Source organism: Hydra vulgaris, chromosome 09 (assembly GCF_038396675.1).
Source record: "Hydra vulgaris chromosome 09, alternate assembly HydraT2T_AEP".
In the NCBI taxonomy this organism is placed as follows: Eukaryota; Metazoa; Cnidaria; class Hydrozoa; order Anthoathecata; family Hydridae; genus Hydra; species Hydra vulgaris.
This window is the reverse complement of record NC_088928.1, coordinates 3,024,118-3,044,626: the sequence shown is the minus strand read 5'-3', so window position 1 is coordinate 3,044,626 and position 20,509 is coordinate 3,024,118. Positions and strand designations below refer to the sequence as shown.

Here is a 20,509-nt window from a genome sequence, read left to right as displayed (position 1 = left end):
TACATTCTCAATATTTTATGCTAATCTGATGCTAATTGCTGCGTGGGATAAATGAGATAATACATAAGCTGTCGTCATATTGCTATTTAAATTATGATTATCGGTGAAGTTGCTCCTCCTCCTGCCCCAAACGTGAGAGCAAAAAGTTGATGAAATGTTTTTTGTACTATTTTCAACTAGACTTATATTTATCGAGAAATTTTAAGTTTCATAGTATAATTTCTCAGCGTTCAGAAATTATGACCATATAAAATTTGCAACTTTATATGGTCACATTTTTTGAACGCTAAAATATTTTACTATGAAATTTAAAATTTATTGATGAATATAGTCTAGTTGAAAATAGTTCAAAAATATTTCATTAACTTGTTGCTCTCACGTGGGCAGGAGGGGGCAAAATTTTTGAAAAGGTTGACTATTAAGACTGCTAACGACTTCGCCAGTTTTTTGCAAACTAAAACATATGCCGTGCTGACTAAAAGAACTTAAATTAGCTAAAACTAAATAAGTATCCACTCTCTAGACATTTGATATTTGATACAAACATATTTATAGATTTGTCGTTGAAAGTATATAATAATTACTAATAAATTTTCCTACTGGCTAAATAGATATATATATATATATATATATTGTAACTTTACATATTGTGCGACACTATTTCAAATGCTTTGACGAAGTCAGTAAAATTATATCGGCGAGGTGATACCACGGTATACTGTCTTTGAAAGAATGCTGCAAGATTCTATTAAGTTGTAAGACAGCCTTTGTAATACATGAATCCATGGTGAGATTTTGAATTTAAGTTGTGTACTGTACGGAGTTTTATTATCTTTTTTTAGATAATTTTTCTCCATTTGCTTGCACGGTTAGAGACACTGGTCTGTAGTAACAAGCTTTCAGCTTGATTGAAAAATTTTAAATTGATTTTCATTAATTTATATATTTTGCTCGCCTAATTATTTGATGCAAAAAAGTAAACAAAAAATTTATCGATAACGATGGAAAAAAGTTAAAAAATTAATACTTACACACACATTCACACACATTAGTATAAAAAAATTATTAAATATGAAAAATAAAATTACAACACATACATAAACGTAAATATAAAGTACAGGTAACATATGATTTCGAGAAAATTTAATTTTTTTTTTGATTTGCTTTGCATTAGAGAATTAGGATAACCCCAGTTTTGAAAAAATGTCTAAAAAAACGTCTAAAAATAAATGCAAGAGGTGTTACAAATGCTTTTGCAACATTTATGCAGCTTTTTTTAATACACGTGAGTGTAATCCGTCCAGTCCCCAAGATTTACTTTTGTCTTGGCACTTTTTCAAATTTCGACAACATCAACTTGTAAAATCAATTTTCGTTAATTTTAAAGGTTGATGTTATGTTCTCCTTAAATATTGATGTAAGTACTGATGATTCATTGGAAAAAACTGAATGAAAATAATCGTTAATCGTGAAAGTTATAACTTTGTAGTCTGTATTTTTGTTGCCATTACTGATTTAAATCATACCGATACAAAAATTGATGACAACTTTGAGATTTTTGGGTGTTCTTGTTGAATTTTATAGCAAAAAGACCGACTAAAATACAGTGAGCTTGTCCCATTTATGTGTGGCTAAGAGTATACTACTATCAAGGTCTTTGTGCAGCTGAATCCCTGCTACGTCAATGCTTGACATTCTCTTAATATAGGTCGTAGAAAAAAGCATTACATGTGGCCAATCAGACTTGTTGATAGAGAAAGGTCTAGCTATAAGTTTATGTTGCTTGTTGCTGTTCAGCGAGAATGGGTTAATGGCGCAAAAACGGAGGAAATTTATCAATAGTTTTTTCAAATATCGCAAATTAGTTGGTAACTGCAAATATGATGATGAATTTTTTAGCAAAATTGGATTTTGTTTTAATTTGAATTATAAAATTGGTTGTGTTTAAGTGGTTGCCGTGAGCATGGTTGTAATAAAACGTATGCGATGTTATGCAAGAAATTTTGCTGGAGAGGTAAAGGCGTATCTATGTTGCTCGTATGACTTTTGAGCATCAACGCAACAAAGAAATTCTCTCTTACGTTTGTGGATAGCATTAACACGAAACAGTTTGTCCAGTACATCAGCAGCCTGAAGTTTGTCGTTGAGTTTCTTCATCATACTATTTAAATAATTGAATTTCCACTGTTGTGAACACGTTTAATCTTCGCAACAGAATATTCTTTTGAATTTACCAATGTTTTATGGCCTACATTTCTGAAATACTTTTGACCGAAATTGTTTATTGATGAAAGAAATTTTAACTATGTTATAGTTATGAACGGCGTTTTTTTTTTACTGAATTTGATTCTGCTGACGTATTTGACCCAACGATTATAAAAATAAATGCACAACTTTATCAGTTTTTGGTTTCAGCTGTGACGGTATTGATTAGTTAATGACGTTGTTGAACCTTTTCAGCTCATTTGCCCTTAAGTAATGTTTCGTATTTTTATTTATTGGAAAAAGAGTTGCTTTAATATTTGTTTGAAATTTATTTCTATATCTATATAAACTGTTTTAAATAATTATTACATTAATTGTGCGTAATCTTCTCGTGTTGCTATTTTAACCTTTATTGAGTTTAACGCTACCGCTTTTAAGCAAAAATTCCTCGTGCGGAATTAGTCTCTAAGAGAATACTTTAGCAATCATTTTTTGTAAAATTCTCCAAAAGAAATTTCTTATTCCACACTCGCTAATCGTTATTCTGAACGGTTGTTAGAAAATATTGTTCAGAGAGAACTGTTTCCATAACAGCCATTATACCTTCCTTCTTTTAAAAATGTCTGTCGTAATCAATATAATATTTAGGTTTCCTCGAAATTCTTCCTGACCGTCTGATAGTAATGTTTCAGTTTTATGATTTATTATGAATTGTATTTTAATCATTGTTTGTGTTTTTCGACAGTTTTTTTTTACCTTTGAATATGTCTTTTAATTCATTAGTATCGCTGTCATCATCTGATAAGTTAACATCCTAATCTATTTCTTGCTTTGCTTTTAGTAGATGTCTTCTGTGTCTTATAATAACATTTCCAGTTAAGGTTTTTACTTCAAAAAAAAAACTTCGTAGTTGTTTGTTCTCAACAACTTTTCCTGTTTTCCATATTTTTTCGATCATGGGTACGAACACTATCTCACTCGCATACATATTTTCCAATGCTTTCGCGTTTTTGTTGTAATATTACTACTGTAAATTTTGAACTTTTTCACGATTGTTTCTAAATTTATTTACGTCAATAGGATTTACATGAAGTAGTGACAGAGACGTTAAAAGTGTTGATCTGAATCTTCTTCTACTGATAAGTTGAGCAGGTGATGCAAAACTGTCAACAGGAGTTGGTTAGCAAGTTTTCGCTATTTGCTCATGTCTCTCTGCTAAATTTTTGGAATTTTTATAATTGTGAATTGTGTGTCTTGTAGCTCCATATTATCTGCGGTATGCCAAATCTGGAAAAGATCATTTTTAAGTTTCTTTTTCACTGTTTGTAACTTTTCGATTTCCCAATAACAACTATAATAGTCGACCACTTATACAAAATCTTGATTATTCCAGTGAAATAAATCAGTTTCTACAATTTGAAATGGATGCAGTAGCGGACTGGCCCGGTGTGCCACTATTCTATAGCACAGTGGGCCGGTACCTGCTTAAACGTTTTGGGCCTCAAGCAAAGATATCTATAATTTTATATTTGCACTTTTTTTTTATTATCTTTTATTATAATTTATAATATAATATAAGTTATTGTTATATTGGACGTGGCCGTTTCCCGTTAACACATAGACACATAGTATAAAATATTAAAATATAAATAGACATCAATATTCAAAACAAACAAAAATATTTTGTTTCTGCGAACGTTATCATCTTATCGGATATCGGTATTATATCACAAATATATGACAATATCAATATACGTCATGGATAGCAACGTATTTACGTATCAATAATCTATAAATAAATACGAACAATATATTGTGTGTGTGTGTGTGTGTGTGTGTGTGTGTGTGTGTGTGTGTGTGTGTGTGTGTGTGTGTGTGTGTGTGTGGTTGTGGTCAGTGGGTGGTACCGTGGTGGTGTATATCAGGAAGAAACTGACTACAACTGCCGGAACAATTATTAACTTAATAATAATTTGTTGTTGAGTATTACCTATACTGTTCGTCGTACATTTACCGGAAAGTACAATAGGTGCATTAACCTAACGAGTATAATATAAGATACGACTACGGACTAATAGTCAATTCTAAAAAATAAAAATGAATAAAGTTAAAACTAATCGTAAAGGAGGAGCGGAAAAATTAGAGATAAACGAATTGCCGAACTGAAAGTTCGGCAATTAAATACTTTTTTTAATTTTAATTAAAATTTAAATACTTTTTTTGTATTTTAAATACTTTTCAAATTCTTTCAACCCGTGTATTTTTAAATATTTAAAAAATACTTTGTTTTGTATTTTTATTCGAGAATACTAAATACTTTTATTCCAGTGTTCAACTCGAAATTCCAATTACCAATTTTTCGTAATATACTAATTTAAATTTTGTTTTTAAAGTATTATTATTTAATGTTAATAGTTTTGACTTACGAGAATTTATAAATAAAGTTTCCCAAAACACAAGCAGATAACAAAATGACTGAAACCCCCATCTGCTCCTACCATGGCATACGGGACACTTGTACTTACTATTTATTAAAGAACTATATTTAGTCATTGAAACATTTATAAATAAGTTTAAATATCTATACATTTGCATATCGTGTTAATTATATATTATATATTAATAATTATTAATAAAAATAACATTTATAATATGCAATTTATGGAACTAAAAAAAAATATATGTTAAGTATTTTGAATATTTCTAAAAAGTATTTATATTTATATTCAAATACATTTGAAAAGTATTCTTAACAAGACTGCCTACCACATTAAAATATATTTAATGTAAATAAAGAAAAAATTTACACAAAGGTATTTTTAAAAAAAACCTAGCTATACACTTTTATTTTAATATTGTGTTGTAGACTATAGAATAAAAAAACTTATGTTTCTTATTCAAAATAATTTATATTGGAATTATCATTACAGGATCCTGTATGTACTAGTACATCTACTGTGCATAGTTCCAATAACTTAAACATCAATGAAAAAAGTTTGGAATTAGTAATAGAATCTGATGAAACGAAAAATCCTACATTAAAGTATTTTATATACCATATTAAAATATATAAAATGTAAATAAATAAAAAAATGTACACAAAGATATTTAAAAAAACTAATACTTTTAAATAAATTGTGTTGTAGTCTTGTAGACTATAAAATACAAAAAACTTATGTTTCTAATTGTTTGATTGCATTAGGTAGAAGATATTATTATACGTTCTAATATCAATATCAATAGTATTATAGATGATGAGACAGGTATTATGAATAGTAGTATTGGAAAAACTGGTTCTGATTTTATTTTGGTTTGTACATCGACAACTGACATTCCTATTGTGAGGACATTTACTTATTGCCATTTTAATTAGATAGTTTACCCATTAAATTTATATGAGATTTTTTTTTTTGTAGGAAATTTATGGTTATACTATACAAGTTGATACAAAGTTGATTTAAAATTTCCGACAAATCCTAAAAATTTAACCGTGGTTCAAAAATTGGAGTTTGTTAATACAATTCACCCTTGTCAACCTAAGTTTTTAGAAAATGTAGCTTGGTCTCTTTACAGAATATATAATCGAACAGACCTAAAAGGTAATTTAATACCAAGAAAATGGTTGACTGTAAAATGTAAAGGCAATAATTATGTAGAAGCTGTTTATTCCACAATTTGCATGGTATTCAGTTCTTCAGCTAGTAATTTTTGTTCTGGATGTACAAATTTCAAAAATATATATGCCACCATTGAATCACATGAAAATAGTCAAGTTCATGGTTTAGCTGTGGAAGCATATATTTTAGCATCCAATAATTACAATATTGAAAATTCTGTAAATATAAATATGATGAATTTAAAAAAAAAACAAGCACTTGAACGTGTTCATGTTTTAAAGCAAGTTTTTGAAATTGTTAAGCTTTTGGGGAAACAAAATCTCCCTTATAGAGGTTCAGGTTCATCTGAATCTTTATATAATATTAACTGTGAGAATATTAACTATAATAGAGGAAACTTTTTAGGACTCTTAAAGTTTACAGCCAAGCGAGATTCAATTTTAAATGACTATTTGACAGTTGCAATTGAAAGTAGTAAAAAGCGCAAAGAAAATATTTCTAATAATTCTAAAGGAAGAGGATCTTTAGTAACAATGCTCTCTAAGAATACAGTTAATAAAGTTATCTTAGCTATATTAGAGTTAATAAGAAGAAAAATTAAAGGTGAATTGGGAGATAAACAATTTAGTATACAAGTATGTTATTTGAAAATTATATTTGTGTTTTTCTATATGTGTATATAATACATATTTTAAATATTTTGTTCATAGGTAGACAGCACACAAGATATAGGGTCTACAGACCAAGCTGCTGTTTGTATACGATATGTTTTTAAATCTGTAGTAAAGGAACGTCTCTTTGCTGTATTAGAAGTAAAAAATTCTTCTGGAAAAGGCATGTATGAATTATTAATAAAATGTTTTGATGACCATTTGATTAATTTTAAAAACATTTTTGGTGAGTCTTTTCATGGTGTTGCTAATATGCGAGGAGATTTCAATGGACTTCATGCGTACATAAAAAAAGAAAATGAAAACAGTATTTACATATGGTGTTATGCACATATTTTGAATTTATGCATTTGTGTTACTTGTGATAATAAAGATGCTATTAAACTATTTGGATTATTGAATCGTCTATCAACATTCTTCTCAGACTCTTACAAAAGAATGAATGTTTGGAAAGAACAACAGGAACAACTAGGAACTGGTCAGAATAAATTAAGAAAACTTTAAAAAATTGGTGAAACCCGATGGTGGTCACGAGAAAAAGCATTAAAATGGGTTTTCAGTGGTGCTGACTGTTTATATCCAGTTGTTCTTAGTGCTCTTAACTTTGTTACCACATCAAGTAAATTTGATCCAAAGTCTTCATCCGAAGCCTCGTCTTTAATAGAAAATTTATGCAATTTTAAAATCATATGTACAGCTCATGTATTTTTAAAAATATTTATTACTGTTGGTTCTACGTCAACTTATTTACAAACTAAAAATTTAGACCTCCTTGCTGCATGGGAAATGGTCAAAACAACTATTAAAGAAATAGATAAAATTAATTTTGATGATGTTATGTCAGAATCAGAAAAATTTTGTTCGGATATGAATACCAAGTTAACAACTGTTAAATTACCTGAAGATATAATTGTCGAATCCGAGTTTAAGCAAAACAGAATAAGACGTACAAAGCGAATGTTTGACGAAATATGTAGCGATGAATCACTAATAAATCCCAAACAAAAATTTAAGGTTGGAGTATTCCTGTGTATTATTGATCAACTAAAAACTAGCCTGTCAGAGAGATTTATAAATAATACAAGTTTAATTGTTGACATGCAATTTCTTTTACCAAAACATTTTAAGGATTTGAAGTCAGATGATCTTCAAGAGTCAGCGTTACAAAAATTGTCTACTTTGGCGTCAGTAGACCATCCATTGTTAATTGCTGAATTAAAACATTTTGCAAGTATAGTTAAAAATAGTGTTAAACAACCGCTGAACAAATCCAATCGTATAATATATATTAGATAGCATTGATGACAATAGCTATGAAGAAGATGATGGGATTAATGATAATTTATATGAACTTCCCACTGATATCAGGACAGTTAAAATAAAAAACAATTTAGGTAGGTTGTAACTTAAACCTAGGTGTATAAGCAAGTATAACTAAAAACTTAATAGGTAATTCATTTTTTTTCTAGGATGTGACAAGTCTATGAGAGAAAATGATAATGGACATAATCGTGATTCTTGTCTCTTGTGTGTTCACAAACTAATTTATTCTCTTAATATGCATTCTCCTTTATACGCTAATCTTTTTACTGCCATAGAATTTGCATTAACACTATCCGTGAGTCAAGTGAATTGCGAGCGTGTTTGTAGTAAATTGAAAATAATTAAAAATCGTTTACGTTCTTCTCTTGGAAATGAACACTTGGAAGCATTTCTCCTTATGACAGTTGAAAAAGAAATTTTAGACGAAATTGAATTTGAAGACATACTTGAAATAGTAAAGAGTTCATCACCGTTAATGTCTAAGCTGATGTCAAAATATTAAATATTTCAATTTATATTAACTGTACCTAACTATCTATAATTTATATTAAAAGTACCTATAAGGGCATAAGATTATAAAGTATCATTACTTTTATTTTGTTTAATTATGTTTTATGTTATATCAAATTTATCACATTGATTATATTATTATGTATTTATGTTATGTTTTCATACTAATTTATACAAGATATTAGCAAAAGTTATGTTGATGACAATATCAACTATTTAGATATTGTACAACAACATAAATATAATAATGGTATAAAAACCATTAGCATATTCATAACATTCAGTTATTATTATTTTGTATAAAAGATAATTTGGCCTTCGACCCACAAAGTTTATAAAGACCCGTAATCACAATATGAGTAAACATTTTTTTTTTGGGGGGGGGGGGGGTCGACCTGTAGTAATAGGGCCGCTAATGAACTTGGAATAGTGGGCCGAACCCTTCCCAGTCCGCCCTGAATGGATGATTTGGTATTTCAATTGATATCATTCCTTTGTTTGTTTTTTTTAATACTTTTAACTATTTTCCTTCTTCAATCCGTTTTGTTTTGCTCCGAGTTTCTCCGACATTTCTTTTTGCTGTCGGCACTTAGGTTCGTTCGTGTCTACAGTTTTTACTTCATTTAGTAGTTTGATAGCTTGCAAGTCTTTAGAAGTTTGTAAGCTAAGAACGAGTTTGCTTGTTGTTTCCACTGCATAAAATTTAACCTAATTTTTACAACATATGTAGTAACACATCATCTTTGATGTTCCAAGTACTGGAATATAATTCCCTCCATGACTACGTAGCTTAACATCTGTATATATGAGACTATCACGTGATGTTAGTTGGTCGTAGACTTTTTGGTATAACATCAACTTCAGCTCCATTGTCGTTTTTCCACATATCAATTTATCATTAATTTTGCAGATTATCAAAGCTTCTTTTTTACAACTCATTTCACTAAAAAATACAGATTCAAAATGGTATTCAACAGCAAAATTTTTGTTTATGTTTTTTGAACTGCACCAAATCGCCCAATGATTTTCTTTGTTACATTTGTGACACGTTTGACCAAATGCCGGATAGTTTTTCAGCTCTCATGTTTTATTGCATTTCTTGCACTGCCTTTGTTGTAGTTTTGTATTTAAACCATTATTTATTTGGTTCAAGTTTTGTTTATTTGATTCAACCAGTCTGTTTTGCTATTTGATACATTTTCGTTATTCGCGAACTTTCTCCATTTCAGTATTTGTCCAATTGTCACATTTGTTTGTTTTGGCTTTATGAATTTCTTTACCACATCTATATCTTTTTCGTGTGCAATTGATTTCTTTTCTTCATTCGCAACTTCTTGACCTATGCATATGCAATTGCTTTTGTTAATGTTAAATCCGCTTATTTTCGAAGTAGATTGTTTCGGACTAAGTCTGATTTTATTCCGTCAATTATTTTGTATAATATAAGACCGTCTTAAATATTTTCAAATTCACAAACAGTATTCTTCTAATCTTTCAAACAGTTCTTTTACTGCGATGTCATCAATTTCACGATCGTCTATTTCTTATCTTTTTTCACCGATGAAAACAATGTTGAGTATTTATCTTCTTTAGATTTATTGAATATTGCTTTTAGATACAACTGCAAAGTTTGTTTTCAAAATAGTATCTACTTTTTATACTTTCACAACTACATAGCTTTTAAAAGTTTTAGCAATATACACTTTTATTACAAATACATTCACAATACTTCTAAAATAATTGAAATAATATAAAGTATTTTGTAAATGTAAAAAGTAATATATTAAAATAAAATAGTATTACAATTTATATTTTGAGAAAAAAAGGTAAAACTTAAACATACCTTTATTTATGTAGTCAAGAGAAAATCGCAGAAAATTGTGTGAACTCTCGTCGAGAACCCTTTTTTTTTATTAATTTCATGAGATACTTATAACTATTTTGTTTATGACTGATTATATTTTTCAATACAGCTAGTTGTATTATGAAGCATAATATAAATATAACATGTATATGTATATACATACTTGCTTTGAGAGGTGATTTTATGGATGAGAGGAAGGGGGGATGTTCCACCCCCCTAAAGAGAGTGTTTTTCATATGATTGTCGGTTTTTTTTCGAGTTTAGACGGCTAGTCGGATATTTTACACAATTCAGTCGGGTAAATTTTAGATTTGAGAATTTTACCCTCTTTTTATTCGTAGAACCGCCTCTGCTTGCTCTGCATTTTAAGGTTTTGATTTTTTGTTTGATGTATTTTTGACTTTTTTGTTTACTTATTAGATATTATAAAATTTCTATATAATTGCTTGTATTTCAAATAAGTTTTTTTTTATTAGAACTCATAAACTCTATATTTTTTAAAAAAGATATTGAGGAAGTTTTTGGTATTAATTTGTCATACAGTTAAGGACCGCAATATGCTAAAGAGAATTAGGATAACTTGTTTTTTCAAGGGTACTGTAGGGGTTTTCAGTTGCTCAAGGACTAAATTTGTTTATATAAGTACCACCTTAAGGTGGTACTTATATAAACAAATTTAATGGTACTTATAAAAAAATATAAATTTTATAAAGGCTAGTACCACCTTAAAAAAATTCATTTACAAATTCAATTGGGCTCCAATTTTATGTTTAAACATAATAATATATTTCAATATATACTGATTTGGTAAATGTTTGAAGCCTTCATCTGTTTTAGTTATGGGTTTGCATGAGTAAGCTTGTCTTTATAAAATTTAAAATTTAATTATATATATATATATATATATATATATATATATATATATATATATATATATATATATATATATATATATATATATATATATATATATATATATATATATATATATATATATATATAAATCTTTATTTATAATTGAATAGCATTACAAGATTAATGAATTAATGAGTTGTACAATTTTGTCCATTGTTAAATACTAAAAAAAGAAGGTTGGGAATCTGTTTGGGTTTCTGCTTTTGGTGTGAACTAATTAAGTGGTTATAGGATAACATGGATTTGGTGTGAACTAGTTTAGTGGATTGTCAACAAAGATTATTTTAGGGATATTAATACAGATTTTGTCTGTATTACTAATATTGAAGCTGCTCTACATTATAATAAAAATATCTACATTTTAATCTTTTTACTAAAATCTTTTTATAAAATTTATTACTAAAATCTTTATTAATAATATTAACTTTTTTATTACTAAAATATTTATTACTATGATCTTTTTATAAAAAAGTATAGATAAATAATTAAATTAAAAGCGTTAACTAAAATATCTTTACTTTAATATTATAGTGCAACTGTGAACACTAAAAATTTGAAGATTGAGATTCATTTTTTTTTAGAACAGCAAAGCAGTAAAAATAATTCCCCCATAAATACAAAAGCTCAAATAATTAGTTTTTACGGAAAAATCCCATAGAATAAATTTTTTTTTATAGTTTAAAATTTAAAATATATTTTAAAATTATTTGCTTTATTATCTTTTTTTTATTCAGATTAATATTAAATTTTTGATATTAATTTATGTTTTCATTAAACTGAAATAACGTCGCTTTTTTATATACGTTAATTTTTTCTAGAATTAAAAAATTAGTCACTTCTTACGAAAGAATATGTTTTATTTTTCGATCTTATACCTAAAAGGAAATTATAATTGGATTTGATTAGTTCATTGGACGTGTAAATACGATAAACACATTTTCTTTTCTTGAAGCCTTTCTAACGGGAACAGAAAAATCTAAAGCGACTTCTCCCCCATTTGCTAAAAGTTTAATGGACAGAAGCAGAAATTTTTAGGAAGTTTGCGAGATATTTTCAAATATGAATATCTTTCGGGGCAGCCATTTTTTTCGGGAGTTAATTATTAATATATTGAACTGCGACTTTTTGCAAAATGGAAAAGATGTTTTTTTAATGTTATCAATCAGCAAAATGTTATCAATCAGCAAGAGGTCATCCTTTAAAATATAATCGTGAAATAACTAACTTTTTGTGTAGATTTTATTTTTTAATAAACAGAGCATCTTTTTAATATAATCGACTCAGGGTCTTACCAAAAAGATAAAGACTGTATGGTGTAACTGAAAAAAATCTTATTTTTCCGACAAAATATTTTAATTCTAGGGGAAGAGAGGTCGCCCATAATTTATATTTTATTATATATTTATATATCATATATTACGATTTAGATTTTATATTTATCAGTTATATTTCTCACGATTGTATTACAATTGACCTCTTAACCACTCATCGTACGACCCTGAATCAATTACCTACTGGTGTTGATTTTTAAATAAGGTAACTATGTTGAATAACGATTTAGCTGTCTAATTGTGCCCTCATCGAATTATCGGTTTAAACTTAAATATATTAATTTATATTAAATATATTATGTTTAATAATTTATATATTATATACAATTTATATTAAAAATATTAAAATATAAAATATAATAAAACCATTCTAAAATATATTATAATAAAACCAGTCTGCTTATTATGTTTGTTTTTTGTTTCTAATATTTTGTTTTGTTTAGAGTAACATGATTTTAAAAATCGCACTTTTAGCTGAGGACGCTATGGCAGGTAGTGGAAAATAGCAGAGAACACCTAATATAAACATTAAAAAAAAATAAAAATAAAACTTTGTTTTTTCCCTACTATTTTTAGACTTTTTTGTTTATAAATAATAACTAAAATATGTGAATAAGTTACAAAAATAGTTCTCATGAAATATAATGCTCTAAACTTTTTAGTTAAAATATCATTTAAATATTAGTTAAAATAGTAAAAATTATTGTAATTAATGTTGTTATTATTATTTTAAACCAAAATACTGATTGTATATAAATAACTAATTGTCTTGTCGTTTTATGTACATGCTTTTTAAAGTTGGTGCAATTAATGTCCATACATATAATAGCGCACACGTCGAACTTCCAAGCATTTTTACTGACATGATTGCCCAATGAATGTTTATTTTGAATGCAGATCCTGGAACAGGCTCTAACCAGTGTGTAAGTAAGGCAAAAGAATACGAGGTGGCCAGATAATAAACAAAATGAAGGCAGGTATAGCTATATGCTGTTTGAACTGCTACTTGTTCGCATTTTGAATCATTATGTAAATACTCTCTACAACAGTTTTCACCAAAAAGTATTCTATCTTTTAAAGTTTTTTCTTTATTTGTTGGACGAAATTGATTGTTTTGTCTACGCTTTTGTAGTTGCTCTGCTGTAAGGTTTTCATTATTTATTTCAGTATTATTAGTGTTAAAAACTTTTAAGTGGAATAAATATTTAGGAAACAATTCTTCCATATTAAAAGATACAATTTCAACACGTGTAGTAAAATAAATAAGTGTAATAACGAGAAAAAAAATATCCATAATTGATACAGCATCTCGCGTTGGTTTAGGCTCTAACATTATTATAGTATGTGCTAGGGGATTACATTTTTCATTTGGATTATAGTTAAGCGCTGACCAAGTTAAATACATGCAAAATGAGGTCACAAGAGCTGAACGTAACAAACCTCCTGATTTGATTATTGGATGTATGGAAATGATGCTAGCTGAAATGCATATAACCAAGTTGATACTAATAAAAAGGCGATTGACACGGCAATTGTAATTGTGAGCAAAGTAGACATAAAAACATACAAATGCTGCTGTAGAGATTGCGTACATAAACGTAGTTAAACTTGTTGAACTGACATAAACAGTATTTGGAGACCATTTTGTAGTTTCAGTCCATGAGGTATTTATAATGTCTACAATATCAAGAAGACATAACAACTGCACAAACGCAAATGCAAACGTAGCAAATAAACTAGTGTAAAGCCATACTCGACTGAATTTATTAGGCATATTTACAAGCAATACAAATATTAATATTAGTAGAATAAATTTAAGCAACCAACTTCCGTTATGAATTGAATCACGTGGGTTGTCAACAGTCTTTATTCTCAATAAAAGAACTGAGAGAATTAAAAAAAAAATCCCAGCAGTTGCAAAAACACGATAGAGTCCAATAAACGCTGGATCTTTTGACATACATGCGCCTAATGCGCCAACATGGTCGCAAAAAAAAGTTGTTTTCTCTAAAAAACGCCTAAAAAGTGGAGTCAAACCAACACACGCCAACGTAAACGTTGTTAAGAAAAAAATGGTATAGACATATCGAGAGAGAGTTGATTTTTTAAAACATAGTGGGGTTTTAACAAAAGTTATAAAAATAATGTGCCAAAATACCTTTAAAAATTCTTCAAGCAACCTGTTTGTTGAGAGCGGATTTATTGACTCAAACGTAAAATGTTTAAATACTAAAAACCAACAATAAAGAAGGGGAACAAAAATACTGCTAAAAAGCAACGCAGCTGATGCAGCTACAGTTTTTTCTAAGTGCAGCTTTTCTGTAGATCCAGAGAGCTGGAAATAGTTTGTTACTAAGCCAGTTGATTTTAGTGAAACAACAAACAACACTGCATGAATCAAAGCTTCGTTGTACGATACATGATAACCAGGTTCTTTAACATCAATCAATAAAAACTGCGATTGTTTTAGGTCTATAGATTCTAATGGTTTTGGATCTATGCCAGCATCAAGATCAAGCAAGGTCTCGTTAGGATTAACCTTGTTTTGTTTTTTTTCATTTGTATTCCAAGGTACTTTTAATCGTCTATCTACAAGAGAGTGTTCTCGACATATTGTCCATTTGAAATAAAAAAAGTAAAATACACGATCTTTTCTGACAAAAGCGTATATTATTGTTATGTATAACATTGCAACTGAAACAACTTTTGAAAAATCTGTAGAAATTACATTTGATTCATCTTTTGAAACGTGATAAGTTGATGACTTATATAACAGTAATCCGCAGAAAGAAGCTACCTGGGTAGAAGAAAAAAACTCTTGCTTTTCACGAACTGCGGTATAAACCAAAAAGCTCAATATTATTGTAACTGTAATAATTGTTGCTAAGATACTAAATTGTGTGCTACTTGGTGATATAATTTGTTCGTAAATTGAAAAAGAAATGAAGAAAATGGCGATAAATGTCGACAAGAACATACCACAAAATAAGATTAAAAAAAATTGAACATGCTTTGTGTTATTTTTCTTTTTAATGACAAAATATTTTTCATGAAGATATTTTGAAGCATCGCGAATTAAAAACATTTGTAAAGTTGAGGTCGTGAGATCACTGAAAAGTACAAAGTATATCCAAACTCTATCAAATGTACTCGGTGGAAATGCAAACGCTACGCAAGATATTACTAGAACAACGATAATTTTTTCAATCCAGAATCCAGTGTGCAAACTTGATGTGCCGTACGCATTTTCTTTTTTGACTTGCGTTAATAGTATTGCCGTCAGCAAAAAAAAAGCAGAAAGCGCAAAACTTATTCTGTATGTAATAAAAAAAACAATTATACTCTCACACTTATGTCGATTTACATCCCAGTTACATAAACCGCTGTCTGTTCCGATATATGGGCGTATTAGCCCAACATTCGTTAGTAAACTGCACACTGGAATAAACGATAAAATAAATATATACCACATATGAACAAGGGAAAAATCATTCTCGTGTAACTCCCCTGGACCAATAAGTGATTTCCAGGGTGACATTCTTAGCTCCTTGCAAAAACTCTTTATAAAAGTTTTGAAAGACTCAAAATGCGATACTAACGTCTTTTTTTGAGTGGCACTTGCGTTTTCGTTGGCCTCCGCCTCCATTTGAATTTTTTAAAAAGAATAAAACAAACTTAAGTTATCTGTTTCTCCATTGTTTTTACAATTTCTTATAAAGCCAAGGTAACTAGTTTATGTCAAAAAACTCTCTAAAAAGCGCCACCAACATTTTGTTTATATTTTTTGCAGAGAAAGTTTTAAAACAATTTCATTATGCGCAACATGTGTTAAGTTCCAATATGCGTTACATTAACAGCTTGGCGATATCATTCACAAAAATTTAAACTGAAAAATGCGTAAATAAATATCTAGAAAAAAACCCGCCAGTGATGATTCAAATAATGTTTCCCAATTATACAGAAGCTCTTAGGGCAGAGCTTTTAAAAGCAGAGCTTAAAAAAGAACATTTTTGTGTTCTTTTTTAAATAAATATTTTTTTAAGAATATAGTGCTTATAAAAAAATCATTTTGAAAATTGTAAAGTATTTGGTTTGCCGGCGTAAACGTTTTATTTGGATGTCGTTAAAGTTCTTCTAAAATTTTGTTACTACTGAAATATGATATTAATAAAAATGTGTATAAATTTTTCAGTAAGATAATCGATGTTGCAAGTGAAAATGCGTTAACGGTAGTGTCTACTGTACAAGAAGCCGTATTTTAAAGAGCAAATAAAATCTCACTTAACATTAAAAAAAAGAAAGAAAGTAGGCTTTAAAACTCAAAAAATTACTAACCAAAATTTTTTTTATAATCATAAAGACGTACTAAACACGTCTTTATCCATATTCAGCATAGGCAGCATAAGCATTTCTTGAGCAACGTAAAAGCAACAAATGTGAAAATATTTTTAAGAAAAACACGATATTTTTAAATCTTGACATGTTTTGTAGTTTACATATACATTTTTATAAAAATGTATATGTAAACTACAAAACATGTCAAGATTTAAAAATATCCTTTATAAAGGATAAAATTACAATTTAAAACTCTGAAATATAAAATTAAAATTTGAAGACATTACAGAGAAATATTAACAGACAAATAGAATTGTTACAAACCAATAAAAATTATCATAGCGTAAATAGTACAAAAATAATACGTAAATAAAATAAACTAGATTAACAAATTTTTATTATAATGAGCAGTTTGTTAATTTAAAGATGGGTTTTCCCATTTAATATGAAGTGTTTCTTTAATTTTCAATTTGTTAGGAGGGGTGTCCAAAATTTTAAAACAATTGTAGTTACTTAGATTTTTACAATTAACGGATGAAATTAAATGCTTGTAAACATAGATTGTTTGTCACTTGTAAGGTGCTCATAAATCATTGTTGGTAAGTGTCTGGAGGTTTCTCTAATGTAAGTGACATTACATCATGCACAAGAAAACTTATAAACAACATTGGATTTGAGCAGCTTAAGAAGTGGATCTTTTATAAGGTAAAGTCGTGTAACATTGACAAATCTTTGGAAAAATTTTTTTTTCTAGCATGCGACAAAAAAAATTTGGTATCCGATATTTCTAAGCGTTTACCAATCATATTACTGCCATAAACTGTTATAATTTTTAATTTTTTGTGTAATATTATTGATAGATAATTATTTTTGTTGCTGTAGTGCCACTGTCAATGTTACCCTCTATCTGGGGTAACTTTGACAGTAGAGTGTTTTATGCTTTAAATGTTAAAAATACATTATAAGGGTAACATAATAATTGGAATTTTGACAAATAAAATCAAAAAAACATTTGAAAAATATACTAGCACCAACCTACTGTTGCTTTTTAAAAATTATTACTTTAAAAAAAAAAAGTAAAAATAGCGCTGAAAACATAACAGAAAATTGTTATTTAAAAGATATCAAATAGATTCAGTTTTAATATTTTCTACTTGAATATATAAAAAAATAAGTTATTTTTTTTAGGTTTGCTTTCTTTTGGTTGATTTCATTTCATTTAATCTTGCACGAGATTCATCAGATTTCAGACATTTCGCCAATGTTCTCTTGATTCTTTTTTTTTTTCGTTGCTTTTCACAGGTTGCGTTTGTCGATTATGTTTCAAAATTACCGCTTCTAGTTGTTTTTTTGGAGTCAGAGCTTACTATATTTCATCTGAGCTTGTGACTCGCAATGGTACTGAGCTCATACGATTGATGTCAATGATTGCCGGTGTAATTTTATTTCGATTTTCGTTATTACTTGAGCTTATAATTACACCCGATGTCAGAGGCTCTGCCGTTGACAATTTCTCACTATTTGTTTTACTTCGTTTTAGTGGAAAAATTCCACAAGTTTCAAAAGCCATTATGGCATTGCTTCGACTAAATGCCCCAGTGTCTGTAACCAATTTCGGTAATTGTGGAAAAGTTGTTTTATCAACATTTTTGTTTCATGTTAAACCATAAAAGGTTTTCAAACAGTTCCTCTAAGATGCTCTGACTGTCTTGAAAACACCTATATCTAAAGGCTATAAAATACTACTTTTTTTTAATTTTTGTTTGACTGTTTTTTTATTTCGCCGTTTAATAGCTTTTACAATTTAAAAGTTTATAGATAAAACACTGGCGGAGCAAGTATAAAACATTATTTTGTCTTATCACCGAGCCCTAACCGTACGTATTTACAATTACCGTATAATATGTTTATACTTTATAAATTATTTATTGAAAATTATAAATGTAAAAATAAATAACAATTAGTTTAAGAAATACTTCATACACTATACACACTATACACGTATATTATACAAAGTGTTTATTGAAAAATATGAAAAATAAAATATATAACATTTTTGTAATAAAGAAATATCTAAATAAAGAACGAAGAATTAGAAATAAAGTATTTAATTTACAAAAACCGTAATATTTATGTATATTTTAAAACCAAATTGAATAAAAGTAAAATAAGTAATAATTCATTAATGGTTAAAAAAAAAAAAATATTCAAGAACTCAAATTAGATTTCAACAATAACTTTTAAGATAAGAAGAAACACCATAACTGAAATAATGAAAAAAGTTGATAAATTCTATATAATCAAATTTTAGTTTAAAAGAAGCATTAAATATCGGAAATGTTAAAACCCATATTTAATAACACCTGTTTTGATTCATTTTTAAACTGTCGTTTACAAACTTTTTTCGTATTTGCAATATTAGGAAACTTTTTTCACAAATAAAGTCCACGATATTGAATTGAATATGTAATTTGTTTTGAATTATATTTTGGTACAATGTATTTATTATTTGAAAATTTTGTTGGGTATTTATGCACTACTTTTTCAAAATAGGACTGAAATATTTTAGGAGATAGTCCCATCTTTATTTTATACATGAACATTAAAACTTGGTGTAAGTTGATTTTATAAACGTTTAATGCGCTTAGTATACGCAGAAGAGGCTCGCATGGTACAATTGTATTAGTTCCAAATAATATTCTGCACGAATGTTTTTGTTTACTTTACAATTTTTTTAATTTTGTATGATTTGCACTTGCCCATGCAATATCACAATAAAAGAAAATATAAACTTTTTAAATATTTATTATTTAGAAATGGTTTAGCCCTATATATCATGGCAATATTTTTTGATGTTTTTTTTTTCAATGTTTTTTATATGATCACTCCAACTTGAATGTTCATCTAATATTACGTCCAAAAAGTTAACTGAAGTTTCTCTTTTAATGTTAGCGTTAATATTTATTAGATTTGGCAGTTTAATTGGAATATTTTCTTCTTTATTTACTTTATGAAATAAAATAAATTTGGTTTTATCCACATTTAGAGACAGTCCATTACTTATAAATCATTCATTAACCTTACCCAACTCTTCGTTTTCAAAAAGTGTTTAGTATCTCTGTGGGAATAAAAAGATTGAAGAAAAAAGAATACAATTTAAGAAGTTTATGGCTAAATTTAAATCATTTATATATACTAAAAATAATAAGGGTCCTAAAATAGAGCCCTGGGGGATACCACAAGTTACAGCATATGGAATTGTTTGTTTTGCTCATATTGGATAAATTGCTTTCTATTATTTCAAAAAGCTTTTGAACCAAAGTAAGTTATTATTTTTTACTCCATAATATTCAAGTTTTTTTATTAGTATGGTATGGTTTAACGTATCAAAAGCCTTTGACAGATCAATGAAAACTCCTAATGTAAAGTAGTTAGTACATAATGCGTTTGTTATTTGATCGACTATTTCAACCAATGCATGTTCAGTGGAACATTATTTTTTTGAAACCAAACTGTTTTGAATACAACATATTGTTTTCTGATAAATAATTGAATTGCCTGTTGTACATTATTCTTTCAAGCAATTTTGAGAAACACGGTAATATAGATATAGGTCTATAATTAGAAATAATAGAGTCATCGCCAGTCTTAATTACCGGTGTGATTCGTGCAATTTTGAATTGTTCCGGGACAATACCTGTTTTAAAAGAAATATTATAAGATGTGAAACAAAAGAGG

At 28.1% G+C, this 20,509-nt stretch overlaps 2 protein-coding genes across 2 annotated transcripts; one reads left to right on the top strand and one right to left on the bottom strand.

The window, feature by feature from the left end:
- The first annotated feature begins 1,963 nt into the window (after positions 1 to 1,963).
- Positions 1,964 to 12,942, top strand: LOC136085180 (zinc finger MYM-type protein 1-like). The gene is made up of 9 exons (XM_065806468.1): positions 1,964 to 2,014; positions 5,136 to 5,210; positions 5,408 to 5,545; positions 5,622 to 5,656; positions 5,779 to 6,457; positions 6,533 to 6,971; positions 7,077 to 7,724; positions 7,963 to 8,270; positions 12,880 to 12,942. The coding sequence occupies exons 1-9, from the start codon at positions 1,964 to 1,966 to the stop codon at positions 12,940 to 12,942; spliced, it is 2,436 nt and encodes an 811-aa protein (XP_065662540.1).
- A 45-nt stretch (positions 12,943 to 12,987) lies between these two features.
- LOC105843211 (uncharacterized) lies at positions 12,988 to 16,307 on the bottom strand. The gene has a single exon (XM_065804499.1). It carries the CDS (start codon positions 16,080 to 16,082, stop codon positions 13,197 to 13,199), a length of 2,886 nt encoding a protein of 961 aa, XP_065660571.1. The 5' UTR covers positions 16,083 to 16,307; the 3' UTR covers positions 12,988 to 13,196.
- Between the last annotated feature and the right edge of the window lie 4,202 nt (positions 16,308 to 20,509).

Excerpts from the sequence above, each read along its gene's own strand:
- LOC136085180 (XM_065806468.1), top strand. The coding sequence starts at position 1,964 with ATGGTTGTAATAAAACGTATGCGATGTTATGCAAGAAATTTTGCTGGA. Across the intron at positions 7,725-7,962 it reads TGAATTAAAACATTTTGCAA|GATGTGACAAGTCTATGAGA; the intron begins GTATAGTTAAAA and ends TTTTTTTTCTAG. Across the intron at positions 8,271-12,879 it reads TTGAAGACATACTTGAAATA|AGTAACATGATTTTAAAAAT; the intron begins GTAAAGAGTTCA and ends TGTTTTGTTTAG.
- LOC105843211 (XM_065804499.1), bottom strand. The coding sequence starts at position 16,082 with ATGGAGGCGGAGGCCAACGAAAACGCAAGTGCCACTCAAAAAAAGACG.